Raw genomic sequence first — 25,832 nt, forward strand, 5'->3', positions numbered from 1 at the left:
GTCAAACACCTTATTTATAAACAAGCTGATATAAACCAGAAGACTATTCTTATAGTGCAAATTCCAACAACAAACAGGACATTCAACCCTCAAACTAAGAAACAAAAATGCTAAGGCACAACCAGGAATATCACACTTACGAGTTTATACACAGGACTACGATGTTCTTCCACAGGTTCCTGGTCCCAACAACCTTCACAATGCAGACCCTCTTCGGCTTTCTCGTTAGCTCCTTCTCCAATTCTAAAAAGAGGAAAAGAGTGTCAACTTCTTGATAGACCATTGGGATATTCCTCAGCCTTGCAATGAGCAGACAAATCCTATTTAGCTTCTGATCTCATGGGAAAGATTGAGAAATGACCTCAATTCACTACAAAATGATCATACATGGAAGGAATAAATTGGCCCCTGAATTTTGTTGCCACTGACATGTGATATAACCTAGTTATCTATATAAACATATGGTCTCTTTAAATGCAAGCGTATTATAAACAAGACCGCACACACACAAGTTCATGAACAACATGGCCACGCACCGTCCATATCTCAACATCTATTGAGTAGATTCTATTGTGCTCATTAATTAAAATATTGGCAAACAATTATGAAAGTGAAAATGCGATGAGAACATTTTAAAACTATTGCCAGATGTGATACAGCAGACCCAAAAGCAGCACACTTGGCTGAGATGCAGGATTTGGAATCAAAATAGGTTTTGAATCTTCGTTTAATTTGTCGAACGGGTATCGTTTGGATGAGACCGTGTATCGTTTTGGCTTCTGTCTATACCAGCCTCACTAGCCTTGTACCAGAATCAGAACACCACCACTATCTGAAACCTGTAAAAAGTGTCTTCACTCTAACAGTATAAAACATGAAAGAGAAATTCTTTCATTTCTATTAGAGCATTGAACTTTTGAGACCGCTGGACGTCAGTGAGGGGCCAGTGTGTGAATCTAGACTCCAGGACAAAGTGTTCTCTTTTGCAGCAGCTTGACGAGATCCACTCCAGATCCTCTCCGGCAAAAATCAATCGGCTGCTCTTGCATGGAATCCAGAACAGGTGGGATTTCTGCAGGGTTTAATTAACCATGAGGTCCACAAAGAATGACACATTTTATATGTCTGTGGATTTAATCTGAAGGAACCGTCATACGTTTAGTGGTGGAAATAAACTGTGCAACTTTTTACTGGAGGTCATCCTTTTAGGACAAATCCAAAAAAGGATTTGTTTAATAAGTTGGATGTGGACAGTAAGTACTCACCTGCCCTGTTTGGAAACTATAGGTGCGATTCTGCTCTGGTCTCAAATACCCATGATGCTTGGTATGGTGCTTTATTTTACTCCTGTATTGCCCTGCATTGTATCGAAGCGTAATGCATGGTTTTAGATGCATTTAATCTTCTTATTTTGCCCATTCTTCCCCTTGACGAGGCGCTGAAGTGCTTTGCGGATGGGTAGCGTGAGTGTTCCCTACTAGCATGGCTGGGTGTGAAAGAGTGTTCCCAGGGAGAGGCCAGATCCCCGTGTGACGCAGAAGGAACACAAAAGGGGGGAAGCTGGTTTCCGGTCCAGGGAAGGCATGGCTTGGCAGTTCGGGCTGGACTGGACTGTTCCCATGAGGCACAGGGTCAGACTGATTTGCATATAGCCATGTCTGAACTGGGGTGGCAGAGTGGGCTAAAGAACGGTGATGGATCAAACCCAGATCTTTTGACTGGGTGTGAGTGTTTGATTGGTTCAGATGCTCCGTCCATCACCACCCCCCTTTTGTATCGCTTTTGGCCGCCATAAGTGTGGCAGGGTATGCTCAGACGTGAGTCCCTTGCTCACTTTGCCACTGGATTCAAGCAAGCCGGGCTGAAGACGGCTGGAATGCCAGAAACCGGTCCTCGGAAGCTTGTTTCCGGTCCAGGGAAGGCATGGCTTGGCAGTTCGGGCTGGACTGTTCCCATGAGGCACAGGGTCAGACTGATTTGCATATAGCCATGTCTGAACTGGGGTGGCAGAGTGGGCTAAAGAACGGTGATGGATCAAACCCAGATCTTTTGACTGGGTGTGAGTGTTTGATTGGTTCAGATGCTCCGTCCATCACCACCCCCCCCCCCCCCTTTTGTATTGCAGAAGGAACACATGCATGAATAATCTGCACACTTGTGCATGGACAGTTCTTTCGTGAATAGCTTACAGAGTCCAGCTATATTTCAAGTGTTACAAAAGGGCAGGTTGTGAATCTATACTAATATTGCAATTATGTTAAGAGGTCCACGAATCTTGGAATAAAGGTGAAACATTAACTCCTTTCAGTGTCATGGGAATAATATCGATGCCCCATGCAGTGAAACCCTACATATTATGATCATACGTGGCCCCACCCACAAGCAACATTACATGTGCTTACCGTCCTCTTCATGTACAGCGCTCTGGAACCCAAATGGGTTCAATCCGTGCTACATAAAGAGACTATGCATACAATAAAATACCTCGAATTAGGAGGTCTGTATGGAAGACACAGATGTGTGTGTGTGTTTAGTTGGGTCCGTTTGAGTGCGGGTGTGCATTATGTTGACAAAGTGCATGGACAAAGCACTTCAAATCTGCTAGAACGGGCAAAGATGGAAAATTAAGTGTTAATGTTTCAAGCGTAGCTGGAAGCACTTAGCTGTGCAAGCGCCATGGCTGTCATTAGGAGGCCTGCCAAAGTCCCAATAGTATTCCTCACAGCTTTTCAATCATCTCCGATTGGTTAATTTCGGTTTGCATGAGGATGACTAATATTTATTTAGGCAATTTTCCTACATGACTTAATTTTCAAAATAATTTGAACAAACAAGAGGCTTCAATGGGTTTAAGCTGGTGCCAGTCTTACCCAGACCGAGCAGGAACAGTCTTTACTGCATGTCATTTTCTCAGAGGCCCCCAACACTCATTGACAATTCTATAGATGCCTAATCCCGACCCAGAGACCTGACCGGCCAGCCTTTGTTCGTCACTATTTAATTATCAGCTGGCATTTTGTATTTGTTTATGGTAACTTGAAGGGATATTTGTTGGTAGAACTATTGACAGGCAGTCAGTAAGCCGACATCCACCGATGACGCACTGTAATGTTTCATGGTTAGAACTCATGATTTGAGGTATCTCAAGTTCTACTGATGTTTCTAGAGTCAGGTTACTTACTGCGATTAGGGCGCAAGCACATATGAACACAATGACACACAAGCCCCAATGTACAACAGCAATCATTACTAGGAACCACTGTATGTGAAGGGTGAAATTAGCATGTGGTAAGAAATCTTGTAATTTATAGGCAGTTTGTATTTATCCAAAACCCCAGTGCTTAGTTTGTCACAGAATGAGTGTTTGTGCTCAAAGCTGTGCTAAGAAGCCCGTGTCAGGCACTATTAAATATGGCATGGTTAATACCAAGGCTGCACAGTCCTCGATCCGCCCCATGCCTCTCTAATACTCCACCAGGCACTCCCTGACCCTTTATCTCACTCTTGTACGTTGCGGTTTTCTCCTTCAGAGGGAAGTTTTCAGTCTCTCTTTTCCCCTTCTCTTTCTATATGTGCTTTTCCCTCTCTACTCTGGGAATGTCTGATGAGGAATAATATGAGCCAGTACCCAAAAATGAGAGCTGGTGCACCCCCCTCCCCCTGCCCCTCCGGGTCAAATGAAGTACTGCAAATTCCTCTCTCTGTTACATGGCACTCTATGGAATTTTTTTTAGATCTCAGTTACAAACAGTTAGCTACTAGGGGGAATAGCCCCATTGGATGGCTTTATTATCCATCTCAATTGTCTTCTCTTAATTCAGTGGCTTTCTACTAATCCCTGTGTTGGTCTTGCCCAGGGGCATTTCGGTCTCCCAGTGCTTTGAATAGAAGAGGCATGAGTTGTATCCTTCCACGGCATACTTCCGGGACTATGTACTCTTCAGCCGTCCATGGGACTACAAGTGCTTCCTTGCTTCCCCATCTTTTCCCTCTTATTTCACTCTCTGCTCCACTTGCCTGTTCATTTCCTTCCCAACAGAGTCTCAACCCACTAACAGACAGAAAGGGCAGCATGCAGTATCTATATTCTGTGCCAGAGGCGAGGCATAGGCCGAACGGCTCTCACTAAGGAAGAAACCCTCTGTCCTCATTGGGCCAAAATGGATCAGTGGGTTAGGGTGCCTACTGACTCCAACAAGGTGAGCTGAAGAGCAGTGCTGGTATGATTGTGAAGTCACCTCATAAAATGTGTCCAGACTTCAGTCCTTGTTGCTTCTGTGTAAAGACTTTGCCTAAGATTATTTGCTCACCCAATGTCTTCTTATTTCCCTTTGCAAAAACCAACAAATTAGAGTCCCACGAAGACTGATGCAAGTTCAATATTCTGCATGTTCCATTCTGCCTGCTGCTTTCTAAGACAATTGTAAAGGCTTTAATATATTTTATGATTTCTGAGACATTTCAGTGCGACAACCACAAGTGCCCAATATGCAGTGGACATCTCCAACACAAGTTGTATAGATCCAAGCACCACTGTGGATTCTTCAGCCTTAATGTTCATTAAACATTCCACGTCTGGTGGTGCTGTTGGTAGATTCTCCTTTGTGGTTGATCTTCCAAAATTGTGTATTGTGGAGAGCTTACGATGCGCCAGGTTCAAAGTTCCTTTAGTTACCAACTGATGCACATACGCCTCATGTGCAACATTAAACAGCAAGCATTCGCAACACCAATAGGTTTTGCATATGTGAGATCTATTGGCTTTGTCAATGTTTTTTAGACATGTTGCACAACCACGCGGGCTGCTGTGAAACCTGCTTAAAGTTAAGGGGAAAAAAAGGCACGCTGACACGGCCAGCATTGACAGCATCCTAGGGCTGGGGAAAAACCATGAGGGCGGTGCGGGCGGAGAAAGAAAGGATCATCATCAACAGACAATGGGATTAGGGCTATGGGTGACAAGCAACACGAAGAAAGTGGCGAGGAGGGAGCGCGCAGCACCACAACGGATTGCAAAAGAAGGATGGGAGGGCAGGCAACATGAGGGAGGGGCAGTGGAGGGAGACTGACTGCAGACACATGCACTCTTCTAGAGTGCATGTCACAAAGTAAAATAAAAAAAAATAGAGCATCTATAGGAGCCTGCAGCCAGTGGAAGAATACATGCTGAAAACAGAAAGTTCTACTCCGTCCATGCTTCACGGTAGAGAACCCTGAAGCCCCAAGAGGAAGAAGGAAGAGCAAGAGAATCTTAACAAGAGATGCTGGGCAACCAGAAGCAAGTTTTTCCAACTGGATATCCTAAATATTTCACCCAACAAGCTCAGAATGCACTTTGAGAGTCACTTCCTTCATCACCATCATGGCTACTACAGCCCACATCCACTTCTTCAGCATCGGTAGGATTAGACCACACCTCCCATTCTGCTCAGCCCAGAGCCTTATTACAGAATCTACAACCCGCCCCAGTCCATCTGCATTCTACTCCTACTGGATAAAGCCGACGCTGTGCTCCCGGGACAGTAGTTTTCATGTGAAAACACAACATTGTGACTTAATGCCTCACAGACACCATCAACATATGTGCTACGACTCGCTCCCCATTTACACCTGCTCTCGACACACATAAGCCTACAGGTGTATCCTGAAAGAGAGTGTGCTTACAAACCTTTTATGACTGGGTGTATTCTTGCGAGTTGGTGGTGTTCACAAACTTTGATAGCAGGGTCCACCATGAAATTTCCCCAAACCTCGCCCTTACGAGCAAATATGTACACACAAAAAATCCACCATACTTGTAGATATTGTGTGAGCCCAATCACATTTATGTTGCAAAATCCAACCATTACTGATTCGCAGAGTTATGTATAGGTTTTTGCACCCTAAATGTAGTTCTAATTATATGCACGTGTAAGTAACACACAGTTGCATGTCTTTGTACCAGGGACTTGGAACAAGTCGGCCTTTTCAACCAAGAACCTAGCTGAGTGATGGCACAGTCTGTCGCAGCATGCTTTACATTCTCCTCACACACACATGCTGTTACACAGCTCTCATTTCATCAAAGGCACTTGTTCTGCTCTATCGGAACTGGTTGTTAACAACTGCAATTGGAAATCTTGCCTTAATTGCACAAGGTTTTAATAGAGTTTAGGTCAATGAAAGCATCGAGAAAAGATACAAGGTGATCAGATCGGTGAACTCCTAGGGAAGCACTGTGATGAATTTCAGGCAGACGTAAGAAAAACTGCTCAACAGCAATACATTGCACTTAATTTCGTCAACTCTCAAAACAAATGTATCCAACACTTCCCTAGTGTGATGGAAACTTACGGAGACATTTAAACACAAGTTGTTTTCTGAATTTTCAAAGAGCAGGAGAAAAAAAAAGATCGTCAAAACAAGTCCACTTAATTTGATTACTTAACAGAATCAGGGGACGTTAGCATTGCTTAATTTGAAATATAACTAAGCAATTAGGTGCAGTGGCCCGACGTTTTGTAGGTCGAGCCTGGGCAGCGCATGCGCTTCTCTGCGAGGCATGCTGTGTGCAGGTAGGGACTTGAAGCGCTGACCACTCTCCGCACATATTTTTCATTGGCTTGTGTCATTGTCCTTTGTAAACTGTGGCTTTTCATTGTCCAATAGGCTTAGTAGTCCCTCCTTAGTACTGCCTCGTCTAATTTTGTAACCTCCCATCAGGACACGCCCAATACATGTGTTGTTACTCGGTAGGCTTTAATTACAGCCTCAGAGCACTATTTGGTTAAATGTTTTTTTTCCTGCCTGCTGTTTCAGGAAGGACACGCTCTCCCCCAACGCTTTATTTTTTCATAGCACGCCACGCCACGCCACGCCGATACAGTGGCGGCCGTGCCTTTAGTTTGTTCTTTGTGTTTTTTTTCTTACTGTTTGTTCACTTTTTGTTTACAAGCACCCCATACGGCGCTTTCACTTCAATGTTGGCCGCGCCGCTTTCTTTAGACGAGTTTGATTTTTTTAAAGATGATTTAGCGTGTAGCATGCACCTCTGGCAGTTTTTTTGTGTGATCATTCATTGATAGGTTTGCATCTAGGGTGATACCCAGGGATTTAGCAGATTTGGATAGTGACATAGGGTTGTTTAGTGAATCCAAGTTTTTGAGCCATTCAGGGATGGGTAGTGGATTGTTCTTTGGGGACAGGAGTAGGAGTTCAGTCTTGTTAGGGTTTAGTTTCGGGTGATTTGTCCAAAGCCAGGTTTGAATCTTGGTTAGTGTAACATTAAGACTGTGTATATCGCTGAGGGATTTTATTCTGTAATAGAGTTGAGTGTCAACTGTATATAGGTGATATTTGATACCCGCTTAGTTTAGGATGGCTGTGAGGGGTTCCATGAAGAGATTGAATAGGGCTGGCGAGAGCATGGAACCTTGAGGCACTCCTTGAGTTACTGGTGTGGGATCCGAAAAGCATCTGCCCATTTTTATTTGTTGGGAGCGATGTTGAAGACATGATGTGAACCATCTCAGGACCGTGCTATTGATACCATTGCGTTTCTGAGTGTCTCCAATAAGGCCGGGTGGTGTAATGTATCAAATGCACCTGAGAGGTCAATAGTATCAAGAGGCAAGAGTCGCCTTCATCCAGGGCCTTTTGTATGTAGTCTGTTATATTGAGTGTAGCCGTTTCGGTGCTGCAGCCTTTCCTGAAACTTGATTGGAAGGTGTCCTGGAGGTTGAATTTTTCTATGTGTTGATTAAGTTGAAGTAGGTCGCATTTCTCTAGTGTTTTGGCAAGGAAGGGGAGATTGGTGATGGGTCAAAGATTGTTGAGATCATTTGAGTCGGCTCTGGGTAATTTTAGTATGGGGTGACTTGTCCGAGTTGACAGGAGTCTGGAACAAGGCCTGAAGATAAAAAGGCATTTGTGATTTTGGTCCATATAGGGGAGATGATGTGGTTGAGTTGCTGAACAAAGGTTGAAGCGAGGGGGTCTGCGAAATGGGATGTGGGTTTAAGTTTGGCAATAATTTTGAACATTTCATCATCTGTCAAGACTTTGAAATCAGACCAATTAGTGTTATTCTTTGGTTGAGAGGGTTTGGTGTTGGTGGAGTCTGTGGATTGGGTTGTGGAGGAGATCTCGAAGGACAAGGCGTCATCAATTTTGGCTATTTAGTCAGTGAAGAAGTTAGCTATAGTTTGACATCGTTCAGTGGTGGGGAGTGGTTCTTGTTGGGAAGTAAGCGTGGGTTGTTGTTTTATTATACTGACGAGTTCCATGGGTCGTTTTTTTGATTTGGCAAGTTGATTATGAAAGAGCCTTTTTCCTTGAAAATGTGCTTCTTCTAGGATAGTAGTTTGGCTCTTAAAAGTACGAGGTTGGTCATTGGGGGGGGGGGGGGTTCTGTCTCCATAACCTTTCCGTCTGTTTCAATTGTCTTCTTTCCTAGGTCTAGACTGAACCAGGATCTGGATTGGATTTTTCTCGATCTCTTTAGCTTGAGCGGTGCAACCTGGTTAAGAGCATCAGTTATCGATGAGTTGTTGTGGGCAGTAAGTTCGTCAATGGTTTGGGGGAGGGGGCATGACTGCAAATTGTCTTTGATCCTGGACTCTAGTTCCAAAGGTTCTAGCCGAGTGTAAGGGTTTAAAGGATGTTGCCGGGATGTATGTGCGTTGACGGTTGAAGACAATTAGATAGTGGTCTGACGTGGGTCCCTTACTCACTTTGCCACTGGATTCAAGCTAGCCTGGCTGGTGAGGGGTGTGACCCCAAAACCGGTCCCAGGATGCTTGTTTCTGGTCCAGGGAAGACATGGCATGGCAGTTCGGGCTGGACTCTTCCCTTGAGGCCAGGGTCAAGACTGATTTGCATACAGCCATGTCTGAACTGGGGTGGTGAAGTGAGCTAAAGAACGATGATGGATTCAACCCAGATCTGTGACTAGGGTGAGTGCCCGAAAAGTTTCAGCGCTTTGTCCTCATCTCCTTGTGTCTGCTTTAGATTTGGAATGTACCCATACCCAAGGAATCAGGTAAGAGAGAAGCTGAAGGTTATGAGGATAACAGATATTACTGAGGCTGATAATGCTTTCGATTGATAGTGATCGGGAAGAACTCGAGTTAATTTTAGTGTATGCATTGACTTACTAGACCTTATTACCCAGATTTATATACATTACTGTGTGGTTCACTCTATAAATGAAAGGGATTCAGCTTTGTTGAAGGTTCAAGTGTGTTCCACATTAGACCTTCCATAAGCACACTACCAAGTAGTATGACATGAGGATCCATATAATCGTGCATCCTTTATCACTATAGAGGGTACCTACACTTTGAAAGGATGCACTTCGTCCTGGTCTCAGAAAAGAAAATCTTTAAAAGTGTCATTGGACTGAAGTGTTTCCAGGGTGACATTTTGCTTATTGGTCTTAGTAAGTGAGTAAGTGACCAGTGATGAATGAAAGTCTTAGAAAATGCTCAAGATCAGATGTTACTATCATACAGGAGAAAAACACATCTAGTGGCAATTCAGTGATGTGAGAATGTCCCTTCAGCCAATTTGAAGTAAAAATGAGGTCATATTTTCGGATGTTTGTGAATACGTTGAAAAGTTTCAGCACTCCATCCATCATCATGTTGTGTTTGCTTTTTTCGCCCTAAGTGGCCAAGTGTATGCCCAGATGTGGGTCCCTTGCTCGTTGTAGCACTGGATTCAAGCTAGCCTGGCTGATGAGGTGTGAATCCCCATAACCGGTCCAAGGATGCTCATTTCCAGTCCAGGGAGGACCTGGCCTGGCAGTTCGGGCTGGACTGTTCACATGAGGAACAGGGTCAAGACTGATTTGCGTATGACTGGGTCCAAACTGGAGTGGATAGTGAGCAAAAGAACGTTGGATTAAACTCAGATCTCTGACCGGGTGTGTGTGGTTGAAAAGTTTCAGCACTCCGTTCATCATCTTGTTGTGTTTGCTATACTCTTTCAACACAGCACAAAATCTCACAATTAAGACTATGGTATATTGATAGGTATTAAATAGTGCTCTTAAGTATAACTGAAGGAGAACTTTTGTTCTTCATCTACTTTAAACGTTACACATATCTTTAAAAAAGACACAATAGATACCGGTGTCTATGGGCTGGCAGGAAAGGAGTCATTGGTCCGAACAGTCTGCAGCTGTCTTTGGAGACTGACAATTGACCATATAGACCAGGCATGGAATGGTGCAATATCCTGAATTACAGCTTTTTTTAGTGTGCTGTATCTTTTGGAGAAAAATGTGACAGGACATTCAATATTAACCACAAAGTTGCCTCATGGAGAAAGATAATGTGAAGCTCAAGTCCAATCAGGTTTGGCCAGGGTGATACTCCATATCGAAATTTGAACGTGATTAAGAGCAGCAAATTGATGTGGATTGCCTTAAAATAACTGAAATGTATTTTAAGGATTGAGCGCTTAAAAGCAAGTTCATTTAGGTAAGATTGACACCAAGAAACGTGGGAGAGAATGCTACTGATAGATGTAATAGGACATGGGGGAAGAGGACATGGTGGAGGATTGTGTGGCAAGTTAATCATTAAGTGACGAAACGCATCATTGTCAATACACCACTGTCATCAGTAGCTTGGCAAAGTGTGTCCTGGAAGATAACGGTCTTGATTGTATGCTTCACGAGGACATACTGGGACAAAAACAAGCATGCACTTGTTCCCATAGATCATCACACTAAGTGTCCCTATGCGAGTTGTATTGAGGATGCTGCCACACATTCATGGTCACATCATTCTTTAAAGATGGGAAGGCAATCCAGGGGGGAAATATCTCACAATGAGAGGACCGATTTATCTCAGAGGGCACGCAGGAACTCATAAAAGGACAGGCTGTACAGCAGTTCCACACAACACTCTGCAATCCAAAGCACAGGTTGGTAGCAAATGGAGTGAGATGTAAGGTGGAAGCATGCAGCATGTTAAGGCAGTATAGAACAAGCCAGCAAAGCACCACAGGACACTTTTTACAAAATCAAGAGCGAGAGAAAAATCACAACTGAATTGAACCCTTTATTAATGCCTTTGTGGATCAGCAAGAAGAGTGAGCTAAAGTAACAAGTGCAAAGGGGTAGGACAGTACCCAGGCGGAGTCAAAACGAATAATTACTAGGGTGGAAAGACGGTGCAAGTGAATATTCCTGGGAAAGCGCTCACAGGTTTAAAATTCGGAACATAAAAGGATAGTTAAGTTTAACTGCAATACTGTAGTGCTGGGGCACGATGGATCATGGTACATTATAGAAAATTAAGAGTGAGGAAAGAAACAAAGAAGGTGCTGGTTGGGTAGCAAGACCACAGAGTTGTAAATAAGGAGAAGTGGCCACCAGCTGAGAACACATTGCATGTCCAGATTATGGAGCAAGGGTGGAGAGCACGCCTGGCAATAGGGCTCCCCTGCTAGGGTTTACTGATACCATGCATCCATCGGTGAGGCACACATTTCATAAACCTGACTGTCTTCCTGCATCCTCCTCCTCAGCTAGGAGCAAGGGAGGGTGCACTTGAAAAGCATGCCAACCCAGAGAGTCCAATGTGACAGCACATTTGAAAGGAGGGGGTGTGTGTGTGTGTGTGTGTGTGTGTGTGTATTTGCGTGTGTGTGTGTGTGTGTGTATTTGCGTGTGTGTGTGTATTTGCGTGTGTGTGTGTATTTGTGTGTGTGTGTGTGTGTATTTGCGTGTGTGTGTGTATTTGCGTGTGTGTGTGTGTATTTGTGTGTGTGTATTTGCGTGTGTGTATTTGCGTGTGTGTGTGTATTTGCGTGTGTGTGTGTGTATTTGCGTGTGTGTATTTGTGTGTGTATTTGCGTGTGTGTGTGTATTTGCGTGTGTGTGTGTGTGTATTTGCGTGTGTGTGTGTGTATTTGCGTGTGTGTGTGTATTTGCGTGTGTGTGTGTGTGTGTGTGTGTGTGTGTATTTGCGTGTGTGTGTGTGTGCGTGTGTGTGTGTGTGTGTGTGTGTGTATTTGCAGTGACATGAGAGTGTCTCAGCAGTGGCACCGTGGTGCAGGTCAAGACACAGCTGTATTTTGAGATCTTTTTAGATTTCTCACAGTGGTCTACCAATGCAGCGCACAGGCCAGAGAGAGGGGCAAAGTGAGAACTCCACTAGTAGATACATTACCATAACAGTCTCAAGATTTTTAGAGGACATTATACATGATGAAAAGCCTCTTTATATTTATTTAAATATACACATATGTAGAACAATATGACTAGAATGTAGAGTAAAACTTAATTTGCCGATCAAAATTCCTCTGCTTTTGAACAGCAGTAAAGGGACAAGTGCTCTTTCATCTCGCTGCTCGCACAGAGAGATCAAAAAGTGACGATGCAGCACAGTTATTCCAAAAGGAGTCCCAGGCACCTGGTAAAGTAAAGGACCTGCCAATTCCATTACACAAAGATGAGGAAAGCATTACCTTTGAACCAAATAAATACATATTGTTTTGAATGAAATTGTTTATTGCACATCATACTTTCTTAAGTGGTAATGGTTTCGTGAAACCATGAGTTGAATACTATAAGCTCAGAATTGTTAAATCCCTATTGAAAGATATCACTTATTAAAAGTAATAAGTTAACCCAATGTTATCCTATGGGAGAGGCAGGCCATGCGGTAGTGAAAAATGAATTTAAGAGTTTTTCACTACCAGGACATATAAAATGTTAAAAGTACACGTCCAGCTTTTTAAATACACTACACCCTGCCTCATGGGCTGTTTAGGGCCTACCCTAGGGGTGACAAATGTATTACGAGGGAAGGATTAGGCCTGGTCAAAGGATTATTTTGCTAGATTGAAATGACAGTTTAAACTGCACGTACAGGCTGCAATGGCAGGCTTGAGGCATGTTTAAAGGGCTACTTAAGTGGGTGGCACAATCAGGGATGCAGGCTCACCAGTAGCAGTTAATTTACAGGCCTTGGGTACATCTAGTACCACATTACTAGGGACTTGCAAGTAAATTACATGTGCCAATTGGGGGTGAGCAAATGTCGCCTTGTGTAAAGGAAAGAGTACACACACTCTAGCACTGGTTAGCAGTGCTAAAGTACACAGAGTCTTAGGGGCAAGAAAAACAAAATCAACAAAAATGCAGGAGTAAGGCAAAACGTTTGGGGTAAGACCACCCTAAGGCTGAAAGATCTAACACTGGGTCTCCTGAGTATTTGAGGATTATTTTAGAGACAAGAATGCTAGAAGGACTTCAAACTCTGGTACCAAGGTTTACACCCCTGGTAGAATGACATTCTCCTTTATTGACTGTAGAACTACATTTCAGGACTGTACCCTTTCAACATAGTCACTCTACTAAGGTTCCAGATTGTGTAATCTGAAATCAAGGAAGCATATTTGAAGATCTTCAGTCAAGGTTTTGAGCTACATATTTCAACCCACTCACCAACTTCCGCATGAACTCTCCCAACAGCATGAGTTTTGTCAAACTCTGTTTGCCTTTCATCCAACTTGTAAAGTTGACATTTTCTCCACTCATCATTTAAAGCAGGGGTCTCTAACCTTTTCTGTACTGAGAGCTACTTATGGGCAATGAAACAGATGTAGAGTTACTAATATTATTAGTGTTGTATAATTCCAATTTTGTTATATGAATATTAATTCAACCTAGCAAAAGCTTTCTAATTTAATAAGCTGGGCAGCACACAGATGAGCTACTCAGAGGTATCTCACAAGCTGTGGATGGAGACCCCAGATTTAGAGACACTAATTTAGCCCTTGTTCAATTCCATCCATCCACTGACCTAATTAGGATTCTTTCTTCTCAATAGATCAAAAGGAGATTGGACAGTGGCTGTATATGGAGCCAACCTATATGCAACCAAACACTCTTGGGCTTCTTTTTTCCAATCTAATCCACAAGAAATGGCGATTTTGTATCCATCTTTAATGGTTTTATTACATCTCTTTACCATTCCATTAGTTTGTGGGTGATAAAGATGGAACTTCATATGAGTGAGCAAAACTGGTCTATTGTCAGTCAAAATACTACTCAGGACATCATCTTGACTAAAACGATTCTCAATCAAGCGTATAACAGCCCCTGAAGAAATATCCCAAAACACTCAATTTCTGGCCACCTTGAAAAAAAGATACACTGCAACAAATAAATATGGAGTTGAGTTTTCTCCTCTTAAGGGACCAACCGAATTCTTGGCTACCTCTTTCCAAGGTCCATCTATTAGACATCCACACACCATTGCAGTGGCTCTTATTTTGAGGATTGTATCACTTTATTTGAACTCAAGACATTCTCTAATTTCTTCTCAACATTCAAAACCAGACCAGTCAATCAGAAACCAGAACAAATCCTTGCCCTGGTATTTACAATTCCCAATTGGACTTAATGAGCCATTTTAAAGAGGTTGTCATACACACTACTTTGTGTTGCCAATCTTTGAATTTACAGGAATTTATATAGCGCACGTATACCCAGCGGTTTCATGGCGCTAGAGGATGCCTAACCCAGGGCTGGAACAGAGGGATTACTGAGGTGGGAAGGTGTGTGAAAAAAGAAAAATCTTAAGAGCCCTACGGAATTCAAGATAGGAAGAGATGGATCTAATGTACAGGGGGAGGGAGTTCCAGAAAGTAGGGGCCAGGACAGCAAATTTCAGACCCCCTGATCTGCTTTTTTCGAACCGAAGAATAGAAAGGAAGAATTTAGTGGAGGAGCGGAGTTCTCTGTTGGGACGATAAGCATTGATGGCGGATGAGATGAACGCTGGGGCAGTCCCCGCCATGGCCTGAAAGGTAGTGCAGCCCAGCTTAAAGAGGGCCCGTTCTTTGATTGGCAACCAATGTAGAGATTTAAGTAGGGGAGTGGTATGATGAAATCTGGGCAGCCCATAAATCAGGCGGGCAGCCTGATTTTGGACTAGCTGAAGGCGGCGGAAGGCATATGCGGGGGCACCATTATACACTATATTCCCGTAATCCAGCCGGGAAAGGACCATTGCCATTAAAATCAGTTTTAGGGCGGGGAGAGAAAAAAACCGGGAGATTTTCCTTATGGTGCGGAGGGCAAGAAAACAGGAAGAGACAACTGAGCTGATCTGAGAATGGGGAGTGAGGTGTTTATTGAGTGATATCCCAAGCGTTTTGACTGAGGAAAAGGGCGTGGGGGGAGTGCCCAGAGAAGGAGGCCAAAAGTTGGGGGACCAGGGACTGGGGGTGCTACCAGTGACGACAAGTTCAGTCTTGTCTGGATTTAATTTAAGATGATTGCAGTTCATACAATCACTGATGAACAGCATAACAGATTGAAAATTGTGAATACTGACAGGGGAGTGTGAAAGATGAAAGATAAGTTGGAGGTCATCGGCATAGTTATACACGGTGACCTCCATTTGCTGTAGTGCAAGGATGAGTGGAAAAATATAGAGATTAAATAATAAAGGAGAAAGAGAAGAACCCTGAGGGACACCACACTGGACCGGGTGAGGGAGGGCAGAAAATTCGGCGAGATGAACGGCCTGGGTACAATCTCCTAAAAAGGAGCTGATCCAGGTCAAGGCTGGGCCCCCGATACCCGCCGCCTTGACACGGGTGAGAAGGATGGAATGATCAACCGTGTCAAAGGCGGCGGAAAGGTCTAAAAGAACGAGGGCCTGGGGGATGTTGGTATCTAACCCCTCTCTAAGCTCATCCATCACGGAGATGACAACCTTCTCGGTGGAGTGCCGGAGTCGAAAGCCAGCCTGACAGGAAGCGAGACCCCCACTCTCCTCCACAAAGGCGCCAAGAACATGGGTGACATGGGTCTCAAGAACTTTGGCCAGGAAAGGAAGAAGGGAAATGGGGCGATAGTCGGAGGGAGAGGCGGGGTCAGCCCCGGATTTTTTTAAATGGGGATAATGATAGCCGCTTTGTGGGCAACCGGTACGGCGCCCTGTTCAAGAGAATCATTCCAAAAGGTGAGGGGGGGGAGGTGACAATTAGTAAAAATCTTACGAAGGACATACGCCGGGCGATGTCCGCAGGGGATCCAGATTTGACGCGGATCAATAAGGAGAGAAAAGTTTCTCTTGTCAAGAGGGGTAAATGGGTCAGGCTGGATGTGGTGGAGGGAGGCTGAGGATCGCAAAAGGTAGGGGAGGGCGGCGGAATCTTGGCCTTGATGAGTGCAACTTTCTCAATAAAAAAGTCATTGAGAGAGTTGCACAGGAGTTGGGAAGGGGGAATTTTGGGGGAGGCTCTATCAGAAGAGGCCATCTCTCGAACTGTAGCAAATATTTCTTTAGACTGGTTCTCTGCAACGAGGACTCTCCCTGAAAAATAGGATGTCTTCGCGAGGAGAATGTCCCTTTTATATTCGTTGAGGGTGGAAGTGTAGCGTAGCTTGGAGAGAGGGCAATAAGAACGCCACCAAGCTCGCTCTGCTTGACGCACGGCCAGTTTTTTTGCGTTAAGGGCGGGGGAGAACCATTTATTTGCATCATGGGCGCGTTTGACCGTGACGCGCTTCAGAGGGGCTACTTGATCGCAGGCCCTCAGAAGCCAGCTATTCAGGGCGTCCAGTTGCCTCGATGGCACAAGGCTAACCAAGTCCAGGTCAGAAGCTGCTAAGGAGGAGCAGAGGGCAGGAATATCCACTCTGCTCCAATTTCTCGCCCAAGTGTGTTTGGAGAAAGGGGAATTAGTATTAATACTAACATCCAGAAAAAAAGAAATCAAAGAATGGTCCGACCATGTGCAAGGCTGAACAATAGGGGCAGAAACTGAGGTATTGAGGGTCCAAATTTGATCTAGGGTGTGACCGCAAATATGAGTGGGAGAGTGGACCCAGGAGACAAAATTCAAGCTGAGGAGGAGCTCGGTAAAATCACAGGATTCCCCCCTCAATAACAAGCCCTCACACATAGACAATTCATCTTTGACTATCCAATATGGTTTGATTGAGTCGCTGACCATATTCGTATCTGGCCAACCCTCAAAGAAAAACATACAGCTTTTTACCAACATATCATTCTGATTCAGTTCATTACTCTACTTATCCTGCAATTTAATTCCACTTTTAATAATGCAAACATTTTCACCAGACACCACTTCAACCTCTACATACCTGGCATTATCGTGATCGACCTTCACAAACCTAGAGAGGCAACCAGCTATATTATTTTCAATCCCTGGGATATACTCAACATATATTCATGCAGCCCCACAGCCCCCTTGTGACTTCTAGCTAAAACCAAATCTAATTCTTTTTTTGGAAACAAAAATCCCCCTACGGCTTGTGCTCTGTCCACACAGATAAAACAGAAGCCCACAGGAAACATCTGAACTATTTAACAGTACAGCACGCCACTAGCGACACATTTTTGATCACATAATTAATCTCAGCCCGTTTTAAAGCTCTAAAGGCACAAGAAATAAGCCTCTCTTCACCATTAACATCTTATATAAGACTGGCTCTCAGGCCTTTATTACAAGCATTCCGGATTACTCTGCTCCCCTTTTCTGGAATGAATACCCTCAGATCTAGAGCACATCTCAATTTCGACTTTACTTCATAGAACGCCACCATGCATTCTTGCAACCACTTAAACTTCACCCCCTTCTTGCATAGTTCCCTCATATCCTTAGTTTCGTCTGACAAATTAGGTAAGAAACAACCATAAGATGGAACCATGAACAGGTATGAAAGTACTTCATCTTTGTTACAATTTACATTTATCAACTAACTCCTGCTTTTGTTTGACACCCTCATTCATCACATAGTGCCCCAAAAATGATATTTTGTCCCTTCCAAACAAACATATCTACATTAAGTGTTAGACCTGCCTTCTTGAAATTACCTAGCACAGCACAAAACCTTTCGTTATGTTTCTCCCAATTTGATCCAAAAATGAGAATATCATCCTGAAAACACATTTAAAGTCTCCAAAACTACTCTTTGAAAGACAGAAACAGCCAATGCTAGCCCAAAAGGAATCCTAAGAAATGTAAACGAACCCATAGGTGTAACAAAGCTTGCGAGTTCTTGGGAATCAAGATGGAACTGGATCCGATGGTGCGCAGAGCACAAATCCAGGGTACTAAAGAATGTAGCTTCTGCCAAGTAGCTAATATTTCTATAATGTTCGGTGTCAGAAATGGGTCGACTATAGTTTCCTTATTTAACCCTTTTAAGTCAACAAATAGCCCAATCCCTCTATTAGCCTTGTTTACTCCCACTACTGGAGCCAACCAGTCTGTTCTCTCCACTGGTGTAATAACACACATATGTTGCAAACTCTTTAACTCTTCATGCACTGCATCCTAAACACAAAGGCATTCAACTCACCTTGGTAGCCAAAAGACAAGCATTAGGTCGGAGTTGAATGTGGTGAACATTTTTATTTTGAAAAGAAGACTGCAATATCAGTTAAGTGAGACAATTATCCTTTTTAATCTCACCAGCTCCAGGCCATTGATATTTTCTCAAAAAGAAAAGCTACCTGAGAAAATGTTTCCTATTTTCTAGATTGGTCTGAAGAGTGCCAGGAGTGAAATGTGTCACTCACTAAGTTCTTTGAAACCCTGCCCCCGATTTACATTCAAGGTCAACCAGTTACGCCCCAGCAACAGCCAAAATGGAGGGGCAGAAGGGGTATTATACACCAGGCCCGTGCTGCAACATTTAGTTACGCACTGTAAGGAAAGGCCTGGTCTAGTTATTAATGTCGAGCCAGCTAGTACCATTAAATGATGCCAAAAATCATCAGTTGAGCCTTATTTGCAGGATGTTTCTTAAAACGTAGAAACAGGTGCTCTTCCTATGGGCGCCCCTGAAGTTATTGACTGAGCCCCGCATAAAGTGTGACCGGTCTCATGCATGCCAATAGAGTAGTAGCGGCTGCTAGGGGGCAGTAGTGGTGTGGCAGGGTGTGTTTAAAAAAAGAAGAAAGAAAAAGAAAAAAAAAAGAAAAAAATTGCTTACCTGACGCCCACTGCCTCTCCTCCGTACTATTCGGTCAACGCAGGAAACCGGAAGAATGCAGGAAACAGGAAGCACACAGGCTCCGAGAAAACCCCTAAGCCAATCACGACGCTGCGGTCACCAGCATGACAACAGTGTTGCGATTGGTCTTAGAGGCCTAGTTCGGCGCTCAGACAGGGAGTGGGAGGCTGTGCATGTTCTCCACTCAGGCTGTGAAATACAGGCAGATGGAGAAATGCTAAGCGCGCATGACTGTTTAGTCAGCCCAAGACGGCCACCCTAACTGCCATGCACACTTAGAAAGTCCCCACCGCTCCTCCCTGCGCTCAGTGGGCAGCCGCACACCCAAACAGAGCCAGGAGTGAAAAATCAAATGATAATAACATGGTGTTATTAGCATTTTATTTTTCCTGTGAGGCGACAGCGGAAGAGCCACCGCTGCAATAGATCCGATTCAGGCAGGAGATTCCAGATTATTGAAGACAAAAATAGTTTGTTGTGGTTCTCTTCCGCCTGAAATTGCCTCTGCTTCAATGCAAGTCAATGGGATAAACACATTCTCATAATATATATATAAATATTTTTAAATCTCCCACTTGCCTCTTTTACAATGTTGGCATGTATGATTGCAGTTCCGTGTTGTGCATTGCCTCTCAATTACATTTTCTGGCAGTCAACTGACAGGAGGAAAACTGCTGTGTCAGAGGAAGTCTGCAATGCACCCTTTTGTCGCTGGTGCCAGCAAGCTCACTCATTCAACGCCCCCGATTCCCAAGGGGATGCGGGGGCGTGACGGAGGCACAGAATGAAAACCAGATGCACACTTTCATTTCCTTCCGTATGAACACAATAGTCGAAGCATTCATTGCCTCTTGGTTACTGTCAAGAGATTGCAGTTTTGGCCCAAGGTTAAACCATTAGGAAAATTAATTCAACACAGGAAAATGATGATTGCATGACTCATTCAAATAATTTCGACGTGCCTCTCTTGGAATAAATAAAGGGAAAATAAAAAAATTTAGGTTGCCATGGAGACTTTGAGCACAGCCTGAATCAACAATTAGAACTCTTGGATTACTGCTGTGTAAAAAGATTTTCTTCCCGCAAAACTTTCTTTATCTTAAATCTTTTTGTTCAAATACAAAAGATACATTTCCCCATGTTGAAAAGGGTGAAAACACTAAGATCTAACTCTGTTCTAGAGAAATCTTCCTGCTGGGAATACTTGCTTAGTCATTAATGTTAACACAATCCTACAATTAATATTTCGATCAATTCTAACCAGTGGCGTAGCCAGGGGGCCAAGGGCCCTGTTGAAGCAAAGGAAACTGGTTGGATAGTTAAATATAGCCATATTTAGAGCAGTGTGGGCCCCTATGTCCCTCGCCTGGGTGGGGACTACACTTACTGCACTATTGAAAGCTACATCCCATGCTCGAACCCTTACTCTTAGAAGTCAGCGGCTACAAGGTGCAGAGGGGAAACTCAGACAGTGGCGAAAGTGGAGTGGTTGTTGGTAAGTTGGGGATCAGTCACTAAATAGAACTTTAGTAGCCCTTCTTTATGCCAAACTGAAAAACTGCTTTCTTAAAGGTGGACTTGAAAAGAAGGCTCGTCACATACATCCTTGAGCTCTCTCTTTACCACTTCTCAATGTAACATCAGTGTACATCCCAGATAACTCTGTGAGGTCATCAAATAGTTCCACACCATGAAGTTCTAACCATGATCCACCCGCATCACAACTGTCAGAACCCCTTTCAAAGGGCTACGGGGCTCGCTGGGGCTACTGGGCCCAACTGTAGGGGTTGAGGCCTTTTACTCCTGATGTCTCAGGCCTGGCTTCCTTTTGATTCTGAATAACTGGGCTTAGTGCACTTGACGCTCAGAGTAAGTGGGCCTGAGTAGTCCAAGGTTCCCTCTGGAAGGGGGTGGGAGGGGCTGCACAGATACAGGATAGTAACACGGGCTCACAACTCAAAATACGTGCAGCAGCAAAAAACCATTGTCCAGCTAAAAACTCACACTTATGAAAAAAAGAAGTATTTTATTTTCTTACGCTACCCACACGAAGGAAAAAACGACATTAACAAACAACTATACAGTGCTGCCCTGATGGCCTCTAGTGTTTCTTTGAAGGTGTCTTGTCGCATCACTCTTTGCATTAGCTGTTGTGGTAATTCAACATTGGTAACATCCAGGGTATGCCCCACTAGTAGTCAGTCTCAAGAGTCCACTACGACTAACTTTAAGTCAATACTGTACCAGCGCTAAATTAGCAGCTATTTCACCCAGGTCGAGAGGTCTGAAACCAGTTTTATCTGCACTGGCAGGTGTGAAGCGTTCAGAGTTTCTGAGTGGGCCTTGTCACTCAGACACACATTCATCCAGTTTATGTATAATTTAACATGCACACATTGACCAGGACTGTATCTTTCATGTTTTGCACCACTCATAGGTACACATACACTCAGCACATGCATTTAATCTGCACGCACTGCACAGCACTACATTCTTCATGTATTGTACGACGCATAGGCACACAAACTCAGCAAATGCATTCACCATGCATGCACTGCTTGGTACTGCATTGTTCCCTTTATTGTTCGCTTACGGGACGCAAACACCCAGCGCAGATACATCACCCATGTGTTTCAGCCCTTCCCATCAAACCAATGTAGGCCAAGGGTACGTTAAGCACACAGCAGAGGAACATTTAAAGTAAGTGAGCCTGTTGGCCTCACTCCAATAAAAATACCTGTTCACTCCTACTGACCACTACTCTGCATGCTGCCACCACCACGTTGCGCTGTTTAACTCTTGATGAAGGCAGTAGCCTTCCACCACTATGAGGGAAGTGCTTTGGGTGCCCCTCCCAGTCTGACAAGACAACAATCTGCAAGACAGGCCTATTTTATGCTGCACACGCATGATCCGCGTTTGCGTATGACAACATAAATCAGTATTATGGATCAAGATATTAATGCAGTTGGGCATTCGGGGCAGGGGTGCACATCTACTACCATGTAGAGGAATCTTCCATCCTCACAACAACTCATCAACCACTTTTTAAAGGGTTCTTTGGAAGCTTGTTGTTCCCCAATTGTTCAGTTTGGCTTTATAGTGCAGCTGTCTGGAATAGCTATTGTTACCACTGGTTTAAAAAGAACATAATGCGGTCTTTGGCACCGCTCAGATTTAGGCCCAAATCTCTGTACTAGGGTGAATGCATGCCATTGTTCTGCATTCTGTCCATCAATTGTTCTTTTTGCATTTGTGTCCCCGAGTGGGACGGGTATGCCCAGATGTGGGTCCCGTGCTCTCCATACCATTGGAGTCAAGCTATCCTGGCTGATGAGGGCTTAAAGCCCAAAACCGGTCCTAGGATGCTTGTTTCCAGTTCAGAGAAGACCTGGCTTGGCAGTTTCGGCTGGACAGTTTCCATGAGGCACTGGGTCAAGGCTGATTTGCATATAGCTGGGTCTGAACTGGGGTGTCGAAGTGAGCTAAAGAACGATGATGGATTCAACCCAGATCTGTGACTGGGGGCGAGTGTCTGAAAAGATTCAGAGCGCCATCCATCATCTCCTTGTTTTTGCTTTGTTTGCCCTAAGTTGGCAGGGTATGCCCAGACGTGGGTCCCTTGCTCACTTTGCCCCTGGATTCAAGCTAGCCTGGCTGGGGAGGGGTGTTACCCTGAAACCAGTCGTAGGATGCTTGTTTAAGGTTCAGGGAAGACCTGGCTTGGCAGTTGGGGCTGGACTGTTCCCATGAGGCTTAGGGTCAAGACTGATTTGCATATAGCTGGGTCTGAACTGAGGTGGTGAAGTGAGCTAAAGAACGATGATGGATTCAACCCAGATCTGTGATTCTGGTGAGTGTCTGAAAAGTTTCAGCTCTCCATCCATCACCTTGTGTTTGCTTTAACAAAGGTAACCACAACTGAGAGGCGGGCTGACATGAGCAGCAGGCACGCCAAAGGCAAGGCTGCTGTGCCCACCTACAGACAACCATGATCAGGCACCAACCGTGTTGCCATTGGTTTTAACCATCAAGCGTACACAGATGGTTTTATTCTATATTTAATCTCTTATGAAGATAAATGCTTATAACACTTTGTGAAGTACATTATCATTCTATACCTTTAAAAAGGGTGAACTCAGTTTTTAAGTAAAAAAAAAAGGCTTTAATGTGACCATTTTACTTTTATTGCTGGTTTGACTAATGTCCGGTCTTAGTTAACAAAAGACACCACGTTAATGAAGCAGTGGTAGCTCATAATTTTAGTGCTCACAAGACTTTCCTACTTATTAACGACCTGGTGTTTATTAACTTAAGCAAGATCGGCAGGGCAAAAACAGGGGGAGCAGTTGCAAGTTTTGCCCATTAAACCTCCTCTCCCACACCCCTTAGTCCAGGTGCCCAGTTAGTACTTCTTCCCTTAAAATTATCATAGGAGGTTAGTTTGGGTGTTTGTTAGTTGTACTGGCTTCCAAACCTGTTTGGCATTTCATAGCTGACTGGGCTTCTTGATGCTTCATTGCTTAACGTGGAGTATCAATGTATTAGTATTGACTGACAAAGTTTTGGACAGAGGGACATTTATGCCTCAGTATTATGTATGAATAATGATGTGCACTTTACCCTGGTCTTGGTCACTAAAATTGCAGGACACACTCTGGAACACGCTTGTTTGAAGTATTGCAATGCCTGGGGACTGATTGAGGGCCGCCTGGATGTTTCTTCCATTTTTGGCAGGTCCCATAACTACTCTTTCTAAATGTTGAAAAAGAGAACACCACTACATCTGGCACCCCTGGGGGTATTTGAATCAACTACAACTAAATCTATAAATACACTTTACTGAGAGACCGTAGGACCCTGGAAAGCACACGCCTTTGAGCAAAAAAACACCCATGGCCCCATCCCCTTGTGATGGCCCTACTCTAGACCCTATTTTAAGTTTCCCCTATAAGTGATCATAAACATACCTTTGTCCCATTTTTAATCAGGCTCCTGTTTGGCTCAACTGGATATTCTGGGTATTTGTAGGGGAAGAAATCATAGATTTCCTAGGTCAAGGGAGCAGATGCTCGACCATGGAAGAACACTGTTCCTCTTGATCTTTTCAACCTTTTTCGTAAGAATGACTCCCTGGTCATCCAACAGTGAACGCTGATAAATCAGCAAGATGTCTAAAGCTGAGGAACAGCACCACCACTGCAGCACTAAGTGAGGGTTGTCGGAAGACACCATTTGAGTTAAATCCAAATATGAGTGTTGAAGATGGGTCTCACAGGTGCTTGCAAAGAAGCACCATTTAAGGAATGACAATCACCTTAATAATGTTGGCAAAAAAGATTTGTCAGACGTTGCTAATGTTGGAAATATCCCTTGTGACCGGTTTATAGCTTTGCAACTGCTAGCTTTACCTGTAGAAGTGTCAATTAACTTTCTGCCCAGTTTCTGGCTGACACTGCATATTTTTTCTTTCAGAAAGTCTTAGGTTTTAATAGACTGAAACAGCAGAAGCTATGCCTCAAGATAAACGGTCTTCCTGAAGGGGATTCTATTCTTTGCTGATCATCTATTCACCTCTTCATTCCTGAAAATTTGAGAACATTCTATCCTCAAGTAGACAAAAATGTTCATCTAAAGACTCCTGTCCTTTCAGATTGATGCGGTCATTTACAGAGGCAATCAGTTGCTCACTAATAACTATTACTTCTCGATCATTGACGGCTGCTATTTAACGGTGTTTGGGTGAGGCATGCGTGGGGGGGAGGGAGGAGAAAATGAATTAAAAAAAATAAGCAATCACTTACCTGTGTGCTGCCGCCACCTCGGAGTCCTCTTCGCCCACTTCCAGGACAGGAAGCAGTGTTGAGATTGGTCCGAGTGCTGTGGTTCGGCACTCAGGTGGGGACAGGGAGCCTGGGCATGTTCTCCACCCAGGCAGCTTGGGTGGAGAATATGCAAAGTGCACATGGCAGTTTGGTCGGCCCGAGACGGCCGGCAAAACCATCATGTGCAATTAAGAGAGTGCGAACCACTCCTCCTCCAGCTCTTCTGCAAGAGCCTAGCCAATCCCCTACCCAGGCTGAGCAACAACGGACAAATAAAATGATAATAACATTGAATTATTTTATTGTGTCATTTTTGACCTGCTCAGTGGGGCGACGCTCCTCTGCCGTAGCGGACGAACAGCCCTTGTTCTGGATGTGTTTAAAATCAGCTATTTTCTGCTCTCTACTGAAAAAACTTTCTAGAAATTGATGACTCAGCTAATTTAGGGCCATTACCCTGCCACTCTATGCTGCTATGTTGCTAAACAGGCCAGAGATAAGGTAACTGCAGAAATCTGTGAAAGAAAATGCTGTCCTCGACTGATTCCAGGCCTGGTTTCAGCCATGATTGGGCACTGAAGCAGTTCAAAATTACGTGAGGAGAATTGGTGATGGTGCCTAGATAATATTTATTTAATCTCTTGGGGAGTTTTTTTTTATAAAGCATTGAATATTGATGTTCTGTTACTCAAGAGTGCTTGAGAGAAGGAAATAAAGTTTGATGGAGAGAGTTTGGAGTTCAGTCAGGCAGGGTGAGCAAAGCAGAGTCCAAGATTTGTCACTTTCAGCCCGTCTTCTATGGGGAGGGGATCAATTAGAGGCCAGTTTGAAAACCTATGTTTTCAAGAGTTTCTGAATAGCAAGCGGTTTAGGTGCTCATATGCCCAGAGACTCAACTACGTGGGGTTCACTGTTATAAATAGGCGTTGATTGTAATTCTTTTTTTTTTTTGCAGTAAAGTGATGATCATGTCCGAATGACAGTTATTGAATGCTCAGGCCGCATACATA

The 25,832-nt window shown here is 44.0% G+C and overlaps 1 protein-coding gene across 1 annotated transcript in view; it reads right to left on the reverse strand.

Moving 5' to 3' along the window:
• Positions 1-25,832, reverse strand: part of SLC22A23 (solute carrier family 22 member 23) — a 610,381-nt gene that overhangs the window by 96,550 nt on the left and 487,999 nt on the right. The window contains exon 6 of the mRNA XM_078688041.1: positions 141-243. Coding sequence (XP_078544167.1) covers positions 141-243 — 103 coding nt within the window. The remainder of the gene's footprint in view (positions 1-140; positions 244-25,832) is intronic.

Source organism: Lissotriton helveticus, chromosome 4_1 (genome assembly GCF_964261635.1).
Source record: "Lissotriton helveticus chromosome 4_1, aLisHel1.1, whole genome shotgun sequence".
NCBI lineage: Eukaryota > Metazoa > Chordata > Amphibia > Caudata > Salamandridae > Lissotriton > Lissotriton helveticus.